The sequence below is a fragment of the Hemicordylus capensis genome, chromosome 3 (genome assembly GCF_027244095.1).
Source record: "Hemicordylus capensis ecotype Gifberg chromosome 3, rHemCap1.1.pri, whole genome shotgun sequence".
Classification (NCBI taxonomy): Eukaryota; Metazoa; Chordata; class Lepidosauria; order Squamata; family Cordylidae; genus Hemicordylus; species Hemicordylus capensis.
The window spans coordinates 241020408-241046915 of record NC_069659.1 but is presented as its reverse complement, the minus strand read 5'-3'; the positions used below and the strand labels follow the sequence as shown (position 1 = coordinate 241046915).

Below are 26508 nucleotides of genomic sequence, written 5' to 3'. Positions count from 1 at the left end.
TCAGTGCTGATGTTGGCCCTGCTTGGAAATAATGTAACAGATAATTTGTTAGAAAAGACCCAGGAACAATGCAATGTATTGTGTACCTCTTTATAGGTTTATTATGAAAACCTATTTAGAACAATTTCCCAAGGATAACTACACTTTTCTTCCATCTCTCCATTCACTCATTCATATCCTGCTAGTGCTTCCTTAGTCTGCATAAAAGCCAATATATAGTTGTGTAAGCTACTCTGAACTTCCATGTCAGAGGTTCAGCATGGCTTACACAAATATATAACTTAGTTTAGTTATTTGATTTCTTTTTTTCATTTTAACATGTTATTGATTTTAATAGTATCTTATTTCTCTGTGTGAACCACCCTGAGCCATTTTTGTAAGGGTGGTATAGAAATCGAATGAATAAATAGAATAATAAATAAATAGTCTGCCTCACAGCACCAACATGTTATGAGAAATGCCGGTGCTTTTATAGTCTGCACACGTGCCCCTACATTTTACAGGCACTTTTTTAAAAAGTGGAAAGAAGCTTGCAGATGTTCTTGCTGGGAAAGCACAGTGTGAGACCTCCCAGGAGTCATTGTTCCTTTGGGACAGCAAGGCTGCTGGCCAGCAGTAGAATGGCTGACATCCAGACTAGTGTTAACGCTAACACAACAAGAGAAGTTGCACACACTTAAGACATTTGTGGTGCTGTGTGAGGTTGCAGTGCTCCGCCATGTTGCACAACCACAAGTGGAAGAGGTTCTCCAAGAATCATACAAAGTTGTGCAATGCATTGGGCATCCTGTTGTGCAACACACTGTGCCACCTGTCAGCATCTTCCACTAATTTGGGAACTAGCTTGGAACAGATGTTCCTTTTTTCCTTGCAAAATGTCATTGTGCTACATCCTTGCACTAGCACAGCAGTAGTCTGGGTGCTGGCCATTGTCTTTCCCTTCACCTTTGCAGCCTTAGGGCAACTGACTGTTGCAGCATAATTATTTCCGGGAGGAAGGGAAACAGCTCCCAGCATCTATTGGTCTGGAATGGATATTGGCCAATCCTGGACCAAACTAATAAACATATATTGCTGATGTTCTTACTGGGAGGGAGTTTGTGACATTGAAAAGGCTTTTTCATACATACAGTGCTCCCTGACTGCCCTGGAACAGACCTGGATGTAGGCACAGTTTCCTGGTGATAATTATATGTGCTGAAGCGCAATTTTTTCATCTGTCATGCTTCAAGATAGCTACAATTATGAATACATATTACATTTTCATGTAAATGTATTCCTAAAGACAAGAGTCATTGTATAGATTTTTAAAAAAATATTTGAACAAGCCTAAGGCACCAAACCAGCAAGCACCATTATGGTGTGGATCAGAAATTGCCTCTGAATCTTGGTGAAGGGGAGAATACAGAATTGGCTTATATTATTTGCATCCGGATTGCAGTTCAAAAGTGAAAAGACTGCTGTATTTCTATGGAATTTTCTAGATAGGACCTTTTGCTGTTGAGTTAGGAGCTCTGGCTAGTACTTCTTTTGTCAGATAGAAACTGCTATCCAACAAAAGACTCCAACTGAAGAGATGCACAATTATTCTCCCAAAGAAGCTCCCAAATTTGTATGGGAAATGTTCTTTCTTTAGGAAAGATACACTTGGAGGCTATACTCACGGGTGGGCGGAAGGCAGAGTTTCACCTAACTTCCCTCAGACAACAGTTGACTTTCTCTCAGTGCACTGCCACAGATCCACACACGGAGCAGTGCAGATCTCTGATGAGCTGGGAGTTGGGCACTCTAGGTGCCTGAGTCTGTGTATGTTTGGGCTGCATGCAGCCGAAGTATAGACACGGCCCTATACTTGGGGTAACCCTTTAACCCTGGTAAAATCCCTGGTACAAAAAGCCTTCCTGGGGGAGGCTGCACTGGGATTGGCCTCAATCCCAGCACTACACGTGAGCAGCCCTACCCAGGTAGTGCTTCCCTAACTTGGATGGGGCTGCTCGTGTGCATAGCCTTATGGTATAAAAGTATCACAGGACATAGTTTATTTTGAATATGTTTCCAATTAGCTTTTTCTGCAACAAATTCTCAAGGAAAATGTGTCAAGTAATTGCTTGAAAATATGCTAACTTTACTAGAAATAAGCATTTTTGCCCCTTTATAGTTGCTGTATGGTTAAGATAACTGAAAATAATGAGACAAATGGTTTTTTATCTGTCCTGCCGCTATAATAGCCAAAAGAGATAATAATATGGGTAATATATACTGTCAAGTGCAAGTGCATAACTATCAGACTGAAATCAAATTGTCATTTGAAATTGATTTAAGGTTTTATAAATATCATGTATGGAAACATGACAAAAGCATACTATCAGTGCATATTTAACCAGCTTTAACATCATAAGGCAAACATCTAAATTGCTATCTGGTGATGCATTTTCTTCTATGGAATTTTTTTGCTTCTGTTAACAGCTTTGACATTCACTAACACTAAAGAGCAAATGTTGTCTGTAATTTTGAGCTTTAGCCTGTCTGGCACAAAGATAGGTTTGTTCATTATCTCTACAATGTCAAAATACAGAGAGGATAAGTTGTTGGCCTTCTTGTTCAATATGCTTTCTATGACTTTATGGGGATTAAGATCATCTTGCAAGTGAAAGAATTCCATTGCAATGTTATCTCTGTTATATATATTTTTTCCAGTGTTCTGGGCTGTGCATGGCTACAACCCAGAGTATAATTTATGCACAAGTTATAGAACCACCTGTACAGCTGGTTTTTGAGGAGCAGTTTCTTCTGTTGAAGAGCCAGGCCTCTGTTCATCTTTTAAAGATGCTTGCCTTTTCGGGACTGGAGGTGTTGCTCCTGAAAAGTCTTCAGTAGCCGTTCTGGCTCCGCATGTTTTTGTATGCATAAGTTACTATTTTTTGTGTGCTTAAGTTACTTCTTTATAACATGATAGCTTACAGTCCTAGAATACTGAAGACTATTTTCTCCCAACAGATGTAACAAATCCAGAGGTATTTCCTAAATGATTTTATAGCCTATGTGTGTTGTGTGTAATACATACTACACACACAAACCATAAAATTATCCAGAAGACTGACTGTCAAAATATCAGGGTTTGGATATAAACTATAACACTTCTGCTCGTTTTTCCACAGTATGTAATCTACATTGAATTTGTTAGCTCTATTGGGGGAAAATAGTCTGTAATATTCTATGGCTGTCATTTGTCATGTCCCAAACAATTAATTTATGCACAAGAAAAAGAACTGCTATATAGCTGATATACTTACATACCTACCAGTTAACCATTCCCCCACTCCCCTAACATCACAACAGTATTAATAACAATACGTTTTGCTATTTCTCGAAAGATTTCAAAGTGGAAATCATAGGAAAGAACCCTTTTCATACGGAGCCACTGTTAGAGAGTGGTGGTGGTGAATGAATTCAGAAGAAAATCAATTTTGCTGATTCAACAAAGCAATGGTTGAGAAGCTTATTGAAACCTAGAATTCAACCAAAGTGGGGTTTCCAATCCCATTAACTCATGCTTTGAAGGTAGTCAAGAGAGTTACAGCACCTCTTCTCTCTGTGACTGAAGTTTATATTGCCATAGATCAGATCATAACCATTTTTTGCTATTTATTTAAATTGATCTTTACTATAAGGCAGAAAATAGGGGTGTGCACAGAACTGGAAAACCCGGTTCATCTCAAATGAAACTGGACTTGAGCCAAACTGGGTCTGGTCAGATTTTGTGCACACTCAAACCAGGCCTGGTTTGGTTCAACCAAAACCATGTTGAGCCAGCTCACACATCCCTAATAGCATTCAAAATTAAGGAATAAAATAATGACATGCAACAAAAAGATTTAAGACAATTCTGATCATCCTGGTAAGTGACTCATGCAGAGGCAGTTCTAAGAAACTGACATCTCAGAACCAATCTACGGAACATTTTATTTATTTATTTATTTATTACATTTATATCCCGCTCTTCCTCCAAGGAGTCCAGAGCAGTGTACTACATACTTGAGTTTCTCCTCACAACAACCCTGTGAAGTAGGTTAGGCTGAAAGAGAAGTGACTGGCCCAGAGTCACTCAGCAAGTCTCATGGCTGAATGGGGATTTGAACTCGGGTCTCCCCGGTCCTAGGCTAGCATAAGGGTCCTTGAATCAGGGACTCCAGTAGTAGGAATCAGGTGTATTGCTGTGTCATTGAAGCAGTTTTCAGGAAGAAGCAGCTTGCAGCAGACCCAGGCCAAATTGAGGCCGGCTGTACCACAGTATTCCCTGACACAAGCAGAAAGCGAAATCAAAGTCCAAAAAGAATCATTACAGTTTTACTCAAATTATGTGCCAGGACATGGTTGAAGGCACATGGTCCTGCAACTTTGCTGAAGCTAAGCAGGTCTGAGTCTGATCAGTGCATGGATGGGAATCTTATGTCGGATCTCTCATCATCATCATACTTTATTTACGGTCTTTGACCAAAAAAGACATAAAAATCTTTACATAGTTAAAAGGAAAAATATTAATAGATAGTCATTTACACATAAATGGCTAGCAGCTTTTGATTAATAATAATTACACGTAAAAATAAAATAACGGCATTGGTAGGGCGTAAGTGTATAGGCATAATTTAAAATTAACAGTAAGGAACCCAAAGCTGTATTCTATTCTTCTGAAGTTCTTAATCTGGTGACCACATAACAGAATTTAGCCACAACGTATGAAATAGTGGCATCTTTATCTGCTAATAAATATGCGACAACAAGATCCTCAGGTTGTCCCCTCATATCATTTAACAGTGGGCTGATTAATTGAGATCTCAAGTTTTGGTATATTGAACACTTCAAAAGTATGTGGGCCATGGTTTTGATTGCCTCTCCACAGGGGCATTTCCGTTCTTCATATAATAGCTTCAAATACTTCCCATATAGCATTGCAGATGGGAAAGCATTGAACCTAGCCCTGGAGAAGGCCCATCTGAATTTACTCAAAGTGATCGTAAATAAATACCTTGCTGGGGCAAGATCCGTCTTAGCATATACTTGTTTATAAAACGATGGTAAACAAGCCTTCTCTTCCTGGATGTCTATATCAACCAATCTCTGTCGTACTAGACTGCGGGCTGTGTTCTCAGCGCTCTCTAATAATAGAGTGGGTGATAGGCCGCATTGGCAAAGTTTATCTATCATTTTGTTAGACCAAGATGCCTGAGGCTCAGCCGCAAGAAGCTTTGGAATGGATGCAGATGAAGTTTAAGCCAATAAAATATCCTTAGGAGCCAAGCCCTGGTTTCCAATTTCAGTATGCCCGCCTCCATGCGTATCACCGAATTGGAAACACAGTTGGGTACACCAAATATCGTTCTTAAAAAACTAGTTTGAATTTTTTCCAAATCTTTAAAGTTGGTATACGGTCCCAATTGTGTCCCGCAAAGGAGTTGGGGAATCACTTTGGCCTTATAAAGTTTAATGGCAGCAGGAATGTAGTTCCCTCCTTGGGACCAGAAGAATTTTAGAATGGCTATAATACTGCGTTTGGCCGTATCAACTACCGATCTAATATGGCCCGTTTTATAGCCGTTGAATTGAAACACTATCCCAAGGTATTTGATTTGCTTTACTTGGCATTGTGATCCTCAATTGACCAGTTAAAATTCTGATGTTTAGAACTAAAGCGAAGAATTTTTGTCTTAGAATAGTTTATTACTAATTGTTCCTTCTTGCAATGGCTTACTAAAACACCCAAAGCTCTTTTTAAACCTATTCTAGTTTGTGATAGAATTACAGCGTCATCGGCATACATAAGTATAGGCAGATGTTTGTCTGCCAGTTTAGGTGCATGTATGTCCGAACCTTGCAGCTGCTGGATTAAACTGTTCACATAAAAGTTGAATGGGAAGGGAGCTAAGATGCAACCCTGTCTAACTCCCCTATTTATGGGTATCTTCCTTGAAAGTTGACCTGTAGAATTAAGCCGTATACAGAGGGTTGAGTTCTCATATAGTTTATATATTAGTAACAATAGTCTTTTGTCAATTGAAGTTTTAGATAACTTGGCCCAGAGAATTCCTCTAGATATAGAGTCAAAAGCCATTCGGAAGTCGATGAAGGCTGCATAGAGGGGTGTTTTCCTCTTATGCACGTATCTTTCTATTAAGTGTTGTAATACGATGCAGCGATCCATTACTGACCTACCAGAAGTAAACCCTGCCTGTTCTGGTTCTATAATGCCTTCCTGATCCATCCACTCACACAGCTTGATACATAAGTGCTTTGCATACAATTTACTTATTACGCTGAGCAAACTTATCGGTCTATAATTGACTGGGTCGTCCCGCATTCCTTTTGTGTGTGTTGGGACAACAATGGCAAGACCCCAATCTTCAGGGATGTGAGCTGTTCGATCTATATGTCGGATCTCTGTGTATGTTGCCTTAGTTTCAAGAAAAGAAAAAGGAGAAGAAAAACAATAAACAAACATCAATAAAATAACCTAAGAAAAAACCTGGAAGGTCCACATCAGTTAACTGAATCTAATAATTATTTCCCCAATAGGTTGGAAATTAGAGCAAAATCCATGCCACATGAATGCCACTTGCTGAACACTGCATCTCGACTATTTCGTAAATTGTTATAGATTTTCTAGAGTTTTCATGAAGTCAGATATTACAGATGAGAAAAACGAGTCAAAATTAACCATATGCTTAACTCTTCTACTGAAATGATTTGGAATTAAATGTGCCTGACTGTGGCTGACTCATGCTCTGAGCCTATAAAGACTTACCCAACAGACACCTGTATCTCTAATCCTAATGATTTGTTTCAGCTTGTAGTGCAATCACTACCAAATGTAGTTTTCAGCTCTAACAGGCTTAGTGGATCTCTAACTAACAGCTTTTACATATAGGATAAATTAGTACAGGCCATCTGAGGGTAAATGGAAGGATAATATTTATGTTCTGCTTGGCAGAGTTTTAAAGGCGTTGCAGACTTTGCATTTTCTCCCTCGCTCCAAAATGGATGGCATGGCTGTGAAAAATTCTAATGCCTGTTTAGCTTTAGCACAGCAGATAGGTTGTCTACAGCAGTTGTAGAAGAAATGGATTTTCTTCCTCCAGACACAACCACAAATGGCATGATTGTACTTTATATGAAAGTCACCGTTATGTCTGAATGTATGGGACCAGTGTTTCTTGATCTTGTATTCTTTTGGCATGAAGCAAAATGTATCAAGGCATTTTGCTTAAACGATTACCTAGCTGTTATCAATAAGAATTGTAATCAAAATTCTAGATTGTTGCAACCTTATTGCAATATAGTTTTTATATATATAGTTCTTTACCCACTTGCATCATCTTCTCCTGTGTGGAGAGCAAGCAATAAACATAAAGTTTCCCAGTATACCTAAAAGTGAGCAACAAGGGAGCTTTTCTGGACTGCATATTTCTACAAAGCTAATGCTTTCTTTAAGACTTCCACAGGAATGACTGCATATATCTAAAATTATTCAGAATAATTATTTATACATACAACAAAATGCTGGCCAGTCTGTTTTCTCCATTCTTTTTGACAAGTATGACTGGCAGATTGGTAAAGGCCATAGTTTATTGGCTTCTCCCGTTAGAATTCAATTTCCTTACACTCCAATGAAATGGCTATCCAAGCAGAAATCCCTGAAGGCAAGGTGTAACGTCTTGTTAGCGCCAACATCATTCTTAGATAGTGGTGTTGCCATGTAGAAATTTCCACCTACCCAGGCTTCACAGTCTAAATTGTCATCATGTAACAATAGTGCTTCACACATGTCAGTACCATTTTCATGTTACTTATTAAGAAAGAGAGAAGCATCTCTCTTCAGGTGCATCTGTAAAAAGGCACCTCTGTGCATACAGCTGTTTCTCAATGCTCTTCAAAATGATTTTATGTTCAAAGGCCTGAATCTTGAACTAATTTCCAATAGATCTATGCATATAAACAAAAATATTAAAAATAAAATGCAAACTATATGTCTTAGTCTCCTAGCTCACCTATCAGAGATGTTTAGGAAGGAGTCGCTTTATGTTGGGGCCAAATGTTATGAAACTGTTTGATATACAAATTAGGTACTATTATACCACTTTCAAGTGTTTGGAGTGCTCCTCATTAATTATCATGTAATCCTTTCAACATCCTTTCTGTGAGGACCAAGATAGACTACTTGTCTAAGGCCAATGGGTGAATTTATGGCAATGGGAAGATTCCAGCAAGAGAAGTCCTGCTTCATAGCTTGATGTTTTTGTTTTGTTTGCCACTACACTACACTCAGATGGATGATAAATTTATTGCCACACTGCTTTCTTCTTCTGGACTAAGCTGGGGTTTCCTCCAAAGAAGGGAAGCCAGAGAATCACAGGCCTTGGACAGCTCCAAGACGAGGAGTCAGCACCTTGGCTATCCAAGCAGGATTACAGAAGCTGGGTCATGCAACCTCAATGGAATGCAAGTCCAGTGGTTTCTTGAAGTAGACTGTTGGTTCTTATGGCTGCTGCCCAGGTAGAGGGAATGGACTCAGCCCCTTCCTTAAGGAACACTCTGAGTCTTAAAGTGGTCGTGCTTGATTCCTTAGTATTTTGCTGGTTCTGTTGATGCGAGAAAACTTCTGCTAAGACTGATGGGAGGGCCTCTTCTGAGTCAGAGGATGAAGGCAGGGCTAGGCCTTCAGGTTGTGATGGAGATCTATCTTGGTTTCCCTGGGTTCTCCTGGCATGGGGGAATCCAATGGCCCAGGTTCATCTGGGGGCTCAATCCTAGATTGCCCCACCCTGTCTCATCCCCAGAACTGTCCACCTGCTGCTCCAATTGTGGGGGTGGATCTGGAATTACGAGATACTTCTGAGAAACTGTAAAAGTTGCTTTCTGAGCCATGATGATATTGTGTCACAATGGACCCCTTCAGGCACTCTTATTTTGGATAGAGCCTAAATATGTTACTGGCTGCTGGAGCTATATTATTTGATGATGTGTGGTATGTAATTTTTAAAAACTTTTAAATATTTTTTCCTGATTTTGTAGTGAGTTAAGGTGTTAAACGCTCTTTTTGGGTAGGACTGCTTGTGTGCCATGGAGGGATCAATCCCAATCCCGGTGCTGTCTCCCCCACAAGCCCAATTTTTGTATCTAGGTTTTTATCTAGGTTAAAGGGTGTGGGCACACCCTTTACCCCAGGCACTGGGTCATGTGTATGCTTGAGCTGCATGCATGGGCTCCTAGAGTGCTCATCTCACCTGGTTATATTCCAATGCACCACACTCATTGCACGTTGCATTGTGGGATTCCTGGAGGCGAGGATGAAACCTGGTGCTCCTTGCAGAGTGGAACATGTGGGCACATGGTGGCACACCAAAGGAGGTAATCAATGATAATCTTGGGGGAAGCTAGGTTCCACCCTGCCTTCCCGCCACCCCCACCTGACCGCCCACCTGCCACAACATGTGAGTAGCCTTTGAATTTTTAAAATTGTGCTATAGAAATCCTGGGCTTCCGCGGAAGCTCGTCAGGTGGTTTTCAGTAAGAAGATCCCTCAAAAACATCCATTAACAGTCTTCCTTTGAACATGCAGGAAGTATTGGCACCTTCTAGGCTGCATTCTTAGTTAACATGAGGCAATAATATTGGCCAAAAGAAGATTGTTCTTTAAAAATGCATTGTAAAATCCTTTACAATGCACAGGAGTTCCACAGCTAACACATATGGGTTCTTCTAGCAGTCTAATCCATGTGGAAAGTGTTTCATGACTGTAGGAATTTTGGAAAAAAGTGATCTGGTCCGACAGGTCAAGAATAATGTTTTGTGAGTGCAGTGCAAATGGAATACCTCCTAATGTTGAGAAGAAGCTCTCAGCTTGCTCCTAACACTCACTGGAGAATACTATAGAGCTTTATACTGTATTTCATTAAACTGGACAGTATTTTTTGTACTTTCCAGTTTAATGAAATCCTGTCATATACTAGTTATCAATCTGCTGTTGCTGAAGAACCCTAGCAAATTTTATTCATTATTCAAGTTAAGGATGGAGTTCTACATTTATGCACTCTTGTAAATCTGTATTTTTCATCTTTTCTTTTTTTTTAAGATCAGGCTGTCTCTGTGGTATTAGAAGCTGTTCATATATAATAAATAGATTCCTGTTGCCACTTTCCAGTCATCTAGAACTCTTCTGGGCCTGTGAGAACTGTCAGTAATCCTTGTTTAAAAGCTTCTTGTTTACTATGCTATTAATTTTATAACTCGGGGACATAATTTATTTGGGACTTCGTGCTTTGTCAACATTTCTAATTGCCTATTTATCTGCTCTGTTAGAATACTGGTTTAAACATCTTCCTCCCATTTCCACTATTTATGTGTATGAACTTAATTTGCTCTTTCCCCTAAACTTTCAACAATAGGCAACAATAAGTGATGGTACTTCTTTGAGATAAAGTTTATCAGAGATGCTACAGATCGAGGCAGACTTACCGCCATTGCAGGGTCTCAGGGGGTGCTGTCATCAGCTTGTTTTGATGCATTTTGGGCCCCATTTGAGCCTCTCTGCACGGGTGCCAGTTATTTTGGAGGCCACCATGCATGCAACCTGGTCATCTTCATGGCCAGGTTGGCCACACAGATGGCCAGTGCACATGCGTGGCTGCCTTCAAAATGGCCACCGCCAACAGAGAGAGGCCCCAAATGGCCCATTTGAGACTGAGGGAGGCCAGCGGGGGGAGGGGGGACCTCCAGAGAAACCACCCCCAAGCCCCTCAATGGTGGCAGGACTGCCATTTCCCCCCTTTTAAAATAACCCAAACTAGTTAGTCCTTGAGCTGAGCCCATTCAAGTGTGAGCAAGCTCAACCTCGAGCTGGCTCTCATGTCCCTGTTGTGAACACTTTGAAATGTGATGCCATTTTCTACCCACAGCACTAGTAAACTGTTGAAATAGTTTCCAGAATCTATGACTTTAATCTGTGATTAGAGCATGACAGGGGGGAAATTTAACAAATTTATGGAACACATTTTGCTGTGCTGGTTCATTCTCTTCCTTCTAGAACTCCTACAACAGGTGTTAATCTGTATGGATTTACAGAAGCAACAAATTTATGTTGTTCTAGTATTACTTGAGTGAAAAAAAAATGTTGTTTTTAAAGTCATTAAATCAGTGCTCATATTTTGTTCTCACTTTATATTACAGCGTTCCAACTTTCCAGAGCCTCTCTGAAGAGATCCTCAGTAAGCTTGCTGATGTCCTTGAAGAGGTATTTGGTTTTAATTTTTAGACATAATATGAGGATACACACACACACACACACACACACACACAAAAAGTGTGTGTGTGTGTGTGTGTGTGAATAGCCAGTCTTTTGTTGTAAAAGTACACTAATGATGCCACCATTGTATTCTGAGGGAATGGTGTTTTATAAAGTAGTTGTTTTAAAGAATTTGATGATGGTTTGGTATGGTAAGTACAGTATAGATCCCAGAAGTCTATGCAGCATAGACAGGGAGTGGCATCAGAGCAGAGGCAGCTGGTGAGTGTGGTGTAAGGGGGGGGACGGAAAGAGGTACCTTCAAAAGTCATTGCCTTTTATACTACTTGCACCTGGCAGCCCCCACAAGCAGCGGTGCACTGCCTGACATCCCGTGTGGAGGCTGCCGCACCTGTGGTGCTCATCTGGTCACTGCGCATGTATGGCAGCCATTTGCATGGGCAGCATGATGTTGCTGATCACACAAATGGCAGCTGCATATGTACAGTGGGCAAATGATCACTGTAGCTGGGGCAGCCTCCACATGGGATGCCAGGTGGTGCAATTCTGCTCGCAGGGGCTGCCAGGTGCCAGCATTAGAAAAGGTAATTACTTTTGAAGGTACCTCTCACCACCCCGCTGGCGCCGCCCTCACTGGCTGCTACTGCCTCAGAGAGATAGGAAGTAGCAGACAGACAGAGACTCGGGTACAGAAACTGGTAGGGAATTAAAGTCTTAGTAAATGTGTTAAGTTAAATGTTGCTACTCATCTTGATATGCGGATATGCGGATGATGCCACTCTGGTTTCAAGGACTCAGATTGGCCTTAAGAGAGCTTTGCAGGCGTTAGTAGAATACTGTGACACACAAGACCTTATTTTAAACTATGATAAAACTAAAATCATGGTATTTTCAAACAGACCTAAAATCTTTTCCTGGACTCTTAATGGCCATAAATTAGAACAGGTTATACAATTTAAATATCTTGGTACAGTCCTTCAGGCAAATAAGACCAATAATGCCCATAGGGATTATATAACGCAAAACGCCCAAAAAGTAGCTTCGGCACTCTATTCTTTACATCTTAGGAAATGAGAACAATCAGTACAGGTGGTTTTTGAATTGTTCAGAGCTAAGGCCCTTGCCCTGTTGCTGGTTGGGGCACAGTTGGGCCCTTATGTGGATATACGGAAGGTAGAAGCGGTTCAATCTAAATTCCTTAGGGGTATGTTGAGGGTAGCTCGTTCGGCTCCCAATGCTTGTCTTAGATTAGAAGTGGGATGGCTTCCTGTCGAAGCCAGAATCTGAAAAGCCATTTTTGGCTATTGGCTTAAATTGGGTTTTTTTCCAGCTGGCCTTGCCCCACTGGTTCTGCTGGATGATTATAAGACCAGATGGAAAAGTGCTATTGACAGGAAATTAAGCTGGTTGGGGTTTTCACTTCCGGCAATAAGGGAGTTAGGGTTTACCAAGGCCAGAGATATTATAAACCAGCGTATAAGTGACATAGCCAGACAGAGCAATATCAGTAAAGTGGGGTATGGAGTACGGATGGGAACCCAAATAATTAGACAATGTTTGGCACGATACTTACGAAAGATAACTTATGCGGAGCACCGTAGGGCCTTAACAGCAGCTAGGCTAAATGTGTTGCAGTCAGCGGTGATGGAAGGGCAATTTCATAAGGTTCCCTATAACCGGAGATTATGTTTGGCAGGAGAATGTTTGGCAGGAGAAGTGGAATCTACCGAGCATATATTGTTGAAATGTAGTTTCTATAGGGATCTCAGAGAAGAGTTAATTACCCCTGTATTAAGTCAGTGTGGGTCAGCTTCAGAGCAAGTGAAAGTAGATTTTTTTATTGGCGGATTTGAACGATTCTATTTCCTTGAGAGTTGCAAAGTTCTGCTTTATAGCAGGCAAACTACGGCAGAGAAGGGTCGAAAGGGTTTGAGTAGCAGAAATTTGGTGAAGGTTTACTGTATTAGTATTTGCTTTCTTTTTGTTTTATTGTATTATTATCTGCTTTTACTCTGTAACCTGATCGTATTATTTTGTCGTTGTTTTATTTTATTTGGCCGTTGGCCGTAATAAAGTGGATGGATGGATCTAATTTACAGTAGGGGTGTGCACTGAACCGGCTGCTTCAGTTTGAGTCGCTGGACCCAAACCAGATGGGGCCAGTTCAGTACGGCACCCCCTCGAATAACCCTGGTCCAGTCCGGGGGGTGGGGTGGTTGTGGACATTTTATTGGTAAAAAAAGCATTCTTTTTTAAACTTACTCCCTCTGGGGGGAATACTTGAAAACTCAATCTGGAACAAAGAAAGAGTAGTGAAAATGGCTCCTTCCTCCCTTCTACCTATGCTGAGGCTGTGGAGGAAGGCTGGGTCACACTTAAACACTGGTCTTGTTGAATCTCTGCAGGGATTTTTCCATTTTTCCATATGTCTTCAAGGCTAGGACAATTTCCCCTGGCTCATTGGAGCCAGAACAATGGAAAACTGCTGTTCCTAGGCTTCCTGACAGCAACTGAAAGATCAATTGCTGCCAGAATCTGGGACATAAAAATTAGACTTGTGTTGTCACCATGTTGCTGCTACTTTTATGAAGCATGTTTTGGAAAAGCAAGGAGAAGGGAACAGCTTTCTGGGCTTGGTTTTTCTTGTAAGCTTTCTCTGAAATTTATTCAAAATGTATCCAAAGGGACTGAGCTCAGGATGGGCTTCTGTTTTCTTAAATACAGTCTGAAACCACAGCTTTTTGAACCATAGTATTGGTGAAGTTCAGCATGTCCTTGGTATGCATATGACCAACTCACAATAGTACTGCTGGAAGTCAGACTGTCTAAAACTATAGATGTTACAGATTCACACATCCACATAACTAAGTTCTTAGATTTCTCTCCACATGGTCCACTTTCATCTCCTTAGTCTTTACTGTGACTGGTCTTGGGCAACAGAAGTTGTGAACAGTTTGTGCCACTGGCTACTCTACATTAACAATATAATTTAATCTAACATTTATATCCATTCAGTTATTTAATGGATAGGAAGATGCTAGCTTTCAAAGAAACTGTCCCTCATGTTGCACAGTGATATGAGGACAGAATAGGGGTTCAGCCCTTGCAGGGAGCCTGCAGACTAGTTGCACGGAAGGTCTGTTGTGCAGCCTGCAGGGCCATAGTTCTGCAATTGAAAAGGGATTTTGCAGGGAGCAAAAGATCACTTCCCTTCCCCATTCCAGAGCTGTGCAACATGCCTTCAGCACAGCTGGTTTCCAGGATCCCTGAGAGGATGGGAGCCTTGTTCCATCCATAGCACTGTGCAACAGGTGGGCCTTTGATTTTAGGCAGTTCTTTGCAAGTTTGATTCTTTGAAGGCTCGCTTGAGTGCTATTAATTCATCTTGAAATTAATATATGTTCCACTGATGATAATAGAGTCAGTGCCTTGTTGTTCTCCATTACTCTTGGGGCCTTATACTTCACTTCTGCTCTGTAGATCTGCTGCATCATACCTATCAATTGAATTTTGATGAGCTGGGCTTCATATAATCCCTTGCAATTTATGTAGACTGATGCTTGAATTTTGATGAAACATGTTTAATGAGCCCCAGGTCCTGGAGGATGTGGGCGGACCTGTGTTTTCTCATTCAAAATGTATTAAATCCTTGCTAATTTCAAACAGACCACTTGTGGATGTTATTTTTCATTTGCCTGCCTAATTACTACTTTTGCACCTGCAAAATAACATGCTAGCAAGTCCTGTAGGCACAATTAATGGCCATTAATATGTCATCCCGTATGTGTTAATTATATGATATCTATACATACAAAATAGTGTTCAGTTCTTCTTATGGATTTTGACATGCACTTGATTGACCTAAACCAATATTAAAATGATACAAGAAAATAGTGGAGCGGGTTGGGGGAGGTGTTATCTTGTGCTGCTGAGTCTTTAAGTGCTCACAGGAATACTTTTGCTTTTAGATCCAACTTTCATTCATATTTCTCAGCTGTGTGTGTGTGTGTGTGTTTATCTAGAACATGAACAAAGTAGACATTTATCAAAGAAAATGATACATCATTCTTGTGATCTCTTACCTTCAGTTATGCAAGGGAAAACGTAGTCATTTGAGAAAAGCCACCCAAGAGTGATTTAAGAAAAACTGCCCAGAGATGCAAGTTTTTAGGAGGTATAGAAATAGATTAAATAAATAAACAAATGAAATTAAAGTGTCACAAATCATATAGTAAACTAGTATTTTTAAGCCCGTTAAAATAACGGGCGCTAGTAGGCTGGACCTGCCGCTGCCGTTTCGCGAAAAGCTGGACTATTAAGGCGGACCAAGCTTTGTCTGGAGACCGGCTTGGGAGTGACACGCAGGCAACCCTGGGCGGCTGCCCTTCCTTTCCAGAGGAGCCCTGCCAGGCGGACGCTCACGGGCAGAGTTACTGCTGTCGTCGCTGCTGCTGCTGCCGCCGCCGCCTGACAATGAAACTGAAAGACAAATCCCGAGGAGGGGGGGGCGGCAGCGGCTGCTGCTCCTCCGTCTGCTGCTGGTCTGGGTGATCCGTCCTCACCTCCGCGGTGGACTTCTTAAATCGGGGACGGTTTGAAAAGGAAATCTCCTCTCCCCTTCTCCTCCCTAACCGGGGTGATAATCGGCGACTCCGCTTCCTGTCGGCAAAAGAGGTGACTGAAGAAGGAACAGGGAGCCTGCCTGTGCGAGGAGGAGGCAGCCCTGCCTGCCTGCCTGCTCCACCAGCAGCCCCCATCGCCTCTGCCCTCCCCGCAGTCCGTCCGGTCCCGCGGCCGCCGCTTCCGGCCTTCCCGCGGCCGGGCCGGCCATCCGGCCAACATGGCCGCCTGGTGCCTGCTGCTGTCTTTTCTCTCCTCTCTTTTCTCCCCGCCGCTGCTGTCTTTTCTCCCTGCCGCCACTGCCTCGTATGTTCCAGCGACAGGGCCGGTCCAGCCACTACCGCCTCTGCCCTCCCCGTAGGCCGTTCTCGGCCCGCCGCTCTCCTCAGCATGGCCGCCTTGTGCCTGTGGCCGTATCTTCCTTGGACGTTCTGGGCATGCACTCCGCGCATGCCCAGAACGGCCGAGGAAGACACAGGTGCAGAGACACGGGCGCACACCCAGGGCTTTTATTATAGAGGATATATAAGCTTTTGCTTTAAAAAATGCATGGTGTACATGAAAGGAAGTGGATCAAAACCAAAAGCTATAAACTATAGTGCTTTAGTGATAAATAACATATAGCTGAAAGCATTATATATCCACTCCAAATGACTGAGGTCAATCAACCCGTTTTTCTTGCACTTTCAAACTAATAATAATTGAAAAAAAGATAACTTCTGGGCATATAAATAAATTATCTCAGGCCAAAATTACACATTACAAAGCTACATGATTCAGATAATTGGGGAAGGTTGTTTATTTCAGTTGACAACTATACTGTTGGTCAAACATTGAGTCCATCTTTGGTAGCTCCTTAGATCTACACACACACACACACACACACACACACACACACACACACACACACACAAACACGGAGGATCCCTAGACCACATCATCCACTGACAGGGACCACAAGAGAATGCCAAAACATTTCCAGGTACATCTAAAAATTGGCTTATATCTTGACTAGCTCGCATAATGGGATTGTGTAGCTGTGCTTAAAAAATAAAACCCAGGGAACCATGCAATTGTAGAGCTGTGCAGTTGCACAACTGTGCAAAACTTCCATTTAAAAGAAAATGAGATGTGCTGCAGTTCTGCACAGGTACGCAACAGTAGCCTGGAACACAAACTCCAGACGTAGCTCGTGTAAGCAGTGCAACAATTTTGTGCTAGCGTAAAGCCCTTCTGAAAGCCCTTCATTAGGATGTCAGCCAGTAATTGTACCCTCTTGTAGATTATGTGGCATTGGAAGTCAACCTCAGTGGAAGCAGGCTATTGAATGAATTAATGACACAAGCAGAGGCGCTCTTACCCCTGGATTTCCAGGCCTAAGTCCAGGGACTCCACTTCCCCTGGGGCCCCCCAATCCTCTTTAGTCTGTCCCGGGTGGTGTTGTCATCACATCGCCGGTCCATGCTGTGCCGGACAGCCAGACATGACTGTGACCTGCGCCAGGCAGATGAGTGTGACCTCTGCTTTAGAAAGGGCAGGGTGGGGGTTGGGGGAGTAGGAAAAAAAATATGTGGGGTGGGAATATGCTAAGTTACATATCAAAATGTTTCTGCCAGTGCATATTTGCATAAATATACCTGTTTTATATTCTTACATTCTTATGAGTTCAGTTGCTGTGTGTGCCCTCAAGAAACCATATGTTAAAAATACTGTGCGTGTCATGGTGTGTGTGTGTAGGGGGATGATGCAGTGAGAGGGGGGGCATGGATACACCTAGGTAATTTTGAAGCCTGGACCTTAAGGCCTCTGGAGATCCCCCGCTGCAAGTAAAACATCATCCCCCTACACACACACACACATACCGTGACAGACACAGGAAGAGAATATACTAGGAGCACAGGGACTCATGCAAGAATAGGAGAAAGTCCCACAGGAAGGCACAAGAGGCTCAGGGAAATGTGAAGGCTGCATTCGGCTATTTAAGGGAGGCATAGGATGTGCCAGTGAGGAGAAGAATGGATGTGATTGACGTGGCTGCCTTGTGTCCTGGAGAGGGGCAAGTCTTATGGGTGACCCACAGAAAGGAAGAGGCCCTGGGTGATTAAAACCCCCCTCCCTTCCTGAGACACAGCAGCAGTAGAAGGTGAGGGCATGAAACCATCGAGCATGTGAAGGTTCCATTTAACTAGAATAGCTACTAGTAGGTCTAATTTCCATGATTTTGTCCAGTTCATAGAGGACCAAAATCTATGCTAGTGGCCATCACCACATCTTGTGGTGGCCAATATGTATCAGAATGATTCTATCCCTTCCTTCTTTTCTGACATCTTCTTCAACATTTGAAATGTTCACTCCCTAAAAAATATGAAATATGTTTTCTCCCTATTTTTTTCTGTAATATATGTGCAGCATGACCCTATGTATGTTTATTCAGTAGGATTTATTCCCAAGTGAGTGTGCATGAGATTGCTGTCTTGTAGCCTGAACCTGTTAATGCTTATTTGGAAGTAAGTAGCACTGTGTTCAGTTGGATTTACTCCCATGAAAGTCTGCTAAGGATGATACTGCTAGTTTTTTAATCTTATTTAATACTTTATTTTATATCGTTATTTATTTATGACACCATTCTACATGCATGACAGAAATAATTCAGCCTACAAAAATTCAGCAAAATCAAAAGCATTTAAATTAACTACCAAAGTAACTGCATTTATCAGTTCTTTAACAAGAACTGAACAATAATGGCTGACTGGCAAACTGGCACAGTTTGAAGCAGTGAATAATCTCTCCTTTCTTCGCAGTGCAATTTAATATCCTCTTTCTCCTTATGAAACGTTGTGAATAATCAAGCACGGCTGCACTGCATCTCCTTTACAAACTGTTAGCTAATACCCAGAAGCAAGAAAGTTCCTTTAAGTTGCTCATTATGTAATCCTAATGTGTAAATGTTATTGTGAGGATGGTGGTGAAAAAGACTATTATGTAATGAGATCACACCTTCAAAGGTGAACATTTTAAAGATGATTTCATTCAGCATACTGTAATGCAGAGGTTCCCAACCTGTAGTACTCTAGATGTGGTTGAACTATAATCCCCAACATCCCCAGCCACAATAAATTGTAGCTGAGGATGATGGGAGTTGTAGTTGAGCAACATCTGCAGTACCACAGGTTGGAAACCTCTGCTGTAAGGGATGTGAATTAGCAAAGCACTAAATATTCTATAACATGCTTAACATCAGTGGCTGACAGTCTTCACAGAGGAATGCAGGTAGTTCTGCACGGTTCATGCTGCTGTAGGTATGTCAATGCCAATGCTGTTGTACAATGTTGTACAATGCTGTACAATAAGGGTGTTCAATCGCAATATTTATATACCAATATTTATATACCGCTTTTCAACAAATGTTTGCAAAGTGATTTACGTAGAAAAATAAATAAATAATAAATAAGATGATTCACTGTCCCAAAAGGCTCACAAGCTAAAAAGAAACATAAGGTAGACACCAAGAAGAGCCAATGAAGGGATGTTGTGCTGGGGTTGGAGAGGGCCAGTTACTCTCCCCCTGCTACATATAAGAGAATCAGCACTTTGAAAGATGCCTCTTTGCACAGTTAGCAGGGTTTAGCAGGTTAGCAGGAGCACTTTTGTGCAACAGTGCAGGAGCTGTTTGTTTGTTTGTTTGTTTGTTTGTTTAGCATATTTGTATACCACTCAAAACTCATGTCTCTGAGCAGTTTACAATAAAACACAAAATGAAAAGAAAGTAAATACATTAAAGCATTAAAACAATTTCAAACAATAGATTCTATAAGTCTAATTAAAAGCCTATGTGAATAAGTGTGCCTTAACCACTCTTTTAAAAGCTGTCAGAGATGGGGAGGCCATTGTTAGCCTACTTTCCAGTAGATTTATGAGATCACCCAGCATTCTCTGTGTGTGTGTCCATGTATGTGTGTGCCTCCTGTCAACTTGGCAACGCCTGAACCAATATGAACCAAATCGGGTACAGTTGTAGGGATGCATTTGGGGAAATAGGGATGCCCAAATGGTGTGGTGTGTGATGATGTCATCCACTTCAATTCAAGATGGCGGCCACATGAACATCTGAGGTGCAAGCCAGCTAATTTGTGGACTGTCTAACCAATTTAAACCAAATTCAGTAAGTTGCAGTGAGTGACACACAGGGACACCTCAACGGCGTAGTTTGTGATGATGTCATCCACACTGATTCAAGATGGCAGACACATAAACTTTTGAGGCACAAGTGGACTAACTTGTGAACTGCCTAACTGATTTGAACCAAATTTGTTACAGCTGTAGGAACACATAGTGATGCCCTATTGGCGTGGTGTGTGATGATGTCATCCACTCCAAGATGGTGACCACGTGAACATCTGAGGTGCAAGCGGGCTAATTTGTGGACTATCTAGCCAATTTAAACCAAGTTAGGCATCTCATTGGTGCAGTTTGTAATGATGACATCCACCCCAATCCAAGATGGTGGACACATGAACATATGAGGCGCAAGGGATCTAACTTGTGGGCCTCAACTTGCACCAAATTTAGTCCAGATGTAGAGACAGTGAAAGGAAAGTACACAGATTAGTTCTTAATAGAACAACTTGTTTTGATAGGTAGTGGATTCCAAAGCCTCAGGGCAGCAAAGGAGAAGGCTCATTCCTGAGTAGCCACCAGACAAACTACCTATACACCAGACAACCACCTATCCATAAACATTCATATGTACTAAAATAATGCAGAGGGTGGCTTTTTAACCATTTTTGATTGTTTGGACAAAAGGTGCTGGAGTAGTAACTAACACTGAAAGAAACCATAGCTCCAGCACTTAGTTGTGATATACTGTAGCACATTTACGCTTACAATTGGATGGCTTTGTGATCTTAATCACCACCTGAGCTGCTCACCTGGAAGTGCCCTTCTTTTAACAAACAATTTTATTCTTAAAAGCTAGAACTATGTATAGCCTGTGTATGTTAGTTTCTTGGCAGAAAATGTGTAGAGAAATTAACACAGTGTGTTGCCAACCCATCTAACAACAATGGCTACAATTCAGAAGAGTCCCACATGCCAAAAGCATAGTATCAGATGTCGCCAGGACTAGAACCAGAAATCCTTGGATTTGTGCTCTGTTGTCACATGTGGTAAGCCCATCATAGCCCATCACAGGTTGGAACGTGTCCTGGGCTATAATGCCCTCTCGGGTTCTAGAGTGATTTTGTCAGGCAGCCATTTTGCTTCCTTTGATCTGTTAGGTTTCCAAGTCAGGCTTCCAGGTAACTAGGCCAGGCTTCCAGGTATCTGCTAGACCTGTCTCTTTTAAGAACTGGTTCCACTGCTTGCCTGCTGAATTTTTGTCTTTAGGCCCTGGTCCTAAGAGTACTGGAGACTTGCACTCCTGCTTTCTGGTCGTTGCTTAAGCTTCACAATACATAGGAGGGATAAACCATAATCATGAACCACTCTTCCATCGCTTCTGGATTTTAGTAATTCTGAAATTTAAGAAGAACTGCTGAATTTAGAAGAAAAAACGTAGGTTCATGCCTAGAGCTAGTGCATAAGAAATTGCAGAATCGTTGAGAGTACAGTGTATTCATGTGAGAGCCCTATGCATGTCTGTGTGAGTACAAAATCATTTGAAGAACTTGAATGACAAAACCAGATTGTCTTCTACTGTAAATGAAGTGTTGATGGAATTTCAGCTTAACTGACTCATCAAGCTGTTTGTGACATCATTTTTTTCTGTCCATCAGGACTCAAGCATTTATCACAAAGAAGGCCAGCTAGGCTTGTCTGGGGGAGACAGTTTGAGGTGAAAGAAAGTTGGACTTGTTCAAAGTACCCATCACTGCTTCTCAGCAGGATCCAAACAACCATAAAATGCTTTTGATAAATAATGAGAATGCTGAGATGGACAGAACTGAGCAACATAGCTTACAAAGACAAACTGATCTGTAAACTCCAGATAAATTCTGATGAACATGATTTAACTTACCCAACAGTGTGGCAAAACACTAAGATAATTGCTGGAGTCTAAAACAGAGGTGCAAGGAAGTCAAGTGATACCAAATCCCAGACTTCAGGCAATGAGAAGGGAGATTATTTTATAACTAGCTGACTTGGGTGCAGAGTACCCAAAAAAGTTGTCCTTTTTTTCTCCCCCTCATTCTCGGTCCCCCCCCCCATTTTTGCCCCGCCGGCTGCTGCTGCTTTCCTTCCCCTCCACCACTGCCTTCTCTTCCCCCTCCCAGCTGCCATCGCCTTCCCTCCAGCCCACTGCCTTCTCTCCCCGCCACCACTGCTTTCTTCCCTCCTCCGCCACAGCACACTCGCGAACTCTCACGAGAACTGCCATGCATGGGATTAGCAGCTATATATATAGATTTTGAGTGTCTGTTAAACACTAAAAATCTAGAAATGAAAACTGGACCTAGTGATCAGACTAATAAAGCATTCAGATTTCTAAATAGCAGTAATATACTACAACAATAACAAAAATATTTATATACCACTTTTCAAAAAAGTTTCCATAGAATCAAAGTCGAAGGCACAAAGGGCAGGATTGCTCTCCTCCCAATCCACCACAGTTTAATCAAAATAATCAAGATGGTAGTGCACTACAGTCAAAGAACATGTACGCTGTGATAAAAAGCCTAGAGGACATTGGCTTCAAGAGGCACAAACAAGAGAACCAAACTGCATACTATAGGCATGTCTTCACTACCTTTGAGAAGGAAGTAAGAGATTGTGCAATGGGCTTTCTTCTGAGTGGCAGCCACAACTGATAATGTCCTGTTGAGACAACATCTTTTTCTGGGTCCCCAGATGTTGATGGACTACAACTCCCATCATCCCTAGCCAGAATGGCTGAAGAGAATGATGGTAGTTGTAGTCAAAAAACAGGACCCAAGTTTGGGAAACCCTGCTCTTATTCTGTTTGCTACAGTCATTGTAATTTGACCCTGATCTTTTTGGATAGGGCAATCAAATTATTCCTCTACAAAGTGAATAAACAATATATTTTTATAGAAACTAGCTGAACCCGCACAGAGCATCTGTGCGCTAAGACTTTGTTGCTCTCCTTACTCCCTGCCACAGCCCTTGCTTTCTTGATCAGTGTCAGCCACCCACTCTCAGTCACCCCCTCGCCCCCTCCCTGCTGTTCACTCACTCACTCCCTTGTCACCCACTCCCTACCGCTCACTCGCTCCCTCCTCATCGCTTGTGCTCTCACTCCCTGCTCATTCTCTCACTCGCCCCCTCCCCAGCTCACGCTTGCTCACTCTTCCCCTCACCATCACTCTCACCCTCTCCACCATTCCCTCGCTCACTCACTCACCTGCTCCCTGCCACTCGCTTACTCGCCCCTCCCTGCTGTTCTCTCTCTCACTCCCTGCTCACTCTCTCACTCCACCTCCCCATTGCTTGCTCGGCCCCTCCTCACCGCTCATTCACTCACTCACCCCCTCCCCACTCATTCGCTCACTCACTCACTCCCCACTGGCTGCTCACTCACTTGCCCCCTCCCCACTAGCTGCTCACTCACTCAGCCCCTCCCCACAACTCACCCTCTTCCCACCTCTTGCCCCTTGCTCACCCCTCCCTGCTGCTCATTCATTTGCTTGCCCACTCCCACGCTCATTCACTCACTCACCCCTTCCCCACCGCTTGCTCACTCACTCACCCCCTACCTACTCCTCTTCCCTATCTGCACATGGAATCCTCACTGCCCAATCACCACAGTGCTTCTGCTCTGTTACCTCCAGTTGGTAAAACATTGTGTAGTACGGCTTGCCATGTACAACCTTAGCGTATTATAAATACAGATTTTTCCAAGAACATTTCCCAAGTGGAGACTAGTTTCCTCAGGAGAAAGAACAGTCGTACTAAAAATATGACTGCTCTTTTTCTCTAAACACATTCATTCCATAAGAGAGAGAGAAAATCCACAAAACTGCTAAATCAACTGAAGAAGTTTCATAAGTTTCCAGTGAAGCTAAGATAGGAAATAATATATCTCATTCCCACTGAATTATATCAAGGAACATCTTAAAACTAAAGTAAAGCTTCTGAAGACAGACACTTCTTTAGTAAGAAATCGTACACCGGAAATTTGATTCGACTGAGATTAGCCAGGCCCAGTTTATTCACCCCAGTAAATCCCTCTCCTTCTTGATCAGCTTAAAGTTTTGTGTTCTCAGGAAGTCACTAAACATAAAATAATACTCGCTTAATAGAAGCAGTACATAAAATACTAATTTGCTTTCAAAATTTCGAAGTATTAGGATAGTACTGTGGCAAATATTGCCTTTCTAGTTAAAGATCTCCAGGAACATTTACACACATGGCTTTTAGCTTGCATCTCCTCTGGAATGGAGGGTGCAAGTTCACATATCAGCCAGATTTACCCCGAAGCCGCAGCAGGCTATCAGGAACCAGTTCACACAAAATTCTGGCTTTCCCTGAATTAGGGCTGCACATTCTATCTTAGCCAGAATTATGTCCAGGGTAAAAAAAATCTCTATTTGCAGCAGCTTTTTCGGGGGGGGGGGGGGAGAGGTTTCTGCTATGCCCCGATGCTTCTCTGCAATGTGTGGAGTGGCCATTGCCAATAAATCAGCTTTTTAAACTGACACTTTTGTGTGTGTGTGTTTTAAAAATATTTGCTGGGTGGATTTGCGGACTGCCAAGAGTCAGCAGAGAGGGTTAGGGTTAGGGTCTGACTGGAGCACCCTGGAGGCAGGGCTTCCATCTTGCTTTCCACCCTTTTCTCTTTTCTCCCCCCCTTCCCCCATTTCTTCTTTCCCTCTTTCTTATACATGCCCCAAATTGTGCCCAAACATTTTCTTCTCTGTGGCTAACAACAACTGGGAGAGCAATGAGACTGATGTTGGAAAACGGTGGGAATCCCAATTAATAACACCCCACATCCCACTTTGCCCAGTCGAAATTCCCTTCTTCCCGCACAGGTTTTTTGAAGTCAACCACAAACACAAACACCAAACGGCAGGGAGCCCCAGTTGCCCCAGACATCTCTTTGCTCGCCCCGTCCTTCTGGTGCTCCTCTCTCATCTGCACAAGGGTGGATGGAGTCCTTCCTAACTGCAAAGTGGTGAGATGCCAGCAAATGGCCATGCCGCTGCTGCCTGAGTACGTTCAAAAGTGGCAAGCAGGCAGCCAGGGAGATGAATCCCAAGGAACTCCACAGTGGATAGATAACCGGAGAAGGTCCAGGCTGGGGCGGACAGTGCTTCGGGAGGCAGGACTGATGATGATCCCCAACATAGCTACTTTGGTTTATGAGCAACCACAGACTAGACACGGGTGGGCGTGTCTAGTCTCCCGAATGGGGCCATATGGTCCGCTGCTAACCTGGCAAAGGTTTCAGCGTGGTGATTCTCTTTATTTAGCAGGGGGAAAGTAACTGGCCCTATTCACCCCCAGCACAGTACCTCCAGTGACTGTTGCTGGTGTCTATCTTATGTTTCTTTTAGATTGTGAGCCCTTTGGGGACAGAGACCCATCTTATTTATTTATTATTTCTCTGTGTAAACCGCCCTGAGCCAATTTTTGGAAGTGCGGTATACAAATTGAATGAATGAATTGAAATTGAATGAATTGAAATTGAATGAATGAATGAAATGGCCAGTGCTGAGTTCACAGTGCTAGCCTTGATCTAACTCCCAAATGGGGCCGCACAACCCCATTTGGGAGCTAGACCACGCCTCCCATGTCTGTCATCAGTGAGGGATGGCTTACCATCCATATCTGATGTCAGATGCAGGGGGCAGGGCAAGAGGGGCCCCATGGGCAGCCACTGGCCTCCCTCTACCAGTGGTGAGCATGTAGAACTTCTAAGGAACAGCTGTAGAAAGTGTCTCAGATAAACTTCCAAGATATCAGAATCCCTGATTATTTCCCATTTTTTAGGTTTGTACATTTACGGTAGATTCATCTACCAAATGATTGGGTGTGTGTGTATGAAGTAAAGAGGGTCTGGCATTTAAGGGAACACTTGTTTATTTTATTAAACCATTCTGGTTTCAGTAGGTTATTGTAATAGGGAATGAAAAACAAGAAAGATCGCCTTTCTTCCTAACAAAGCGTGGAAGCCTTTGTTTCTTAAATTGTAAGCTCTCACAGTTCCTTAAAACCTCTGACTTCAGCTGATAACTTCTACTCAAAGTGGAAATGGTCTTTAGAGCAGAAATTATGCTCTTATGGCTTCTCGCAGGAAGAACTTATTAAGATGGGCCTTGATCAGGTCAAAAGAACACTTAAGCTGCAAACACTGGACATTGAAGGCCAATTAGATCTAGCCAGTCTTCCAAAAGGCGTATTTCTGCCCAACCAATTAGTTTCTTTGAGACCTGTGGGCTACTTAAACCATATAACAGCATCAAAATTTAGGAGAGCATTGGCCTTTGCTCACTTTAATGCATTCCCTACTGTGATAAAAGTAAAGTTGTGCCGTCAAATCAATGTAATCCAAATTAGAGAGAAAGAAGGCAATCAGAATTAGAGAGAAAGAAGGCAGACAAAGACAGTCAGGCAAAATCAGCAAAAACAGT

The 26508-nt window shown here is 42.4% G+C and overlaps 1 protein-coding gene across 2 annotated transcripts in view; it reads left to right on the top strand.

Annotated features, from left to right (window-relative positions):
* The window catches only part of PRKG1 (protein kinase cGMP-dependent 1), a 1007212-nt gene that overhangs the window by 646030 nt on the left and 334674 nt on the right, over positions 1-26508 (top strand). For both annotated transcript variants that reach the window (XM_053305274.1, XM_053305273.1), the window contains exon 5: positions 11221-11284. In XM_053305274.1, the coding sequence (XP_053161249.1) occupies positions 11221-11284 (64 nt within the window). The remainder of the gene's footprint in view (positions 1-11220; positions 11285-26508) is intronic.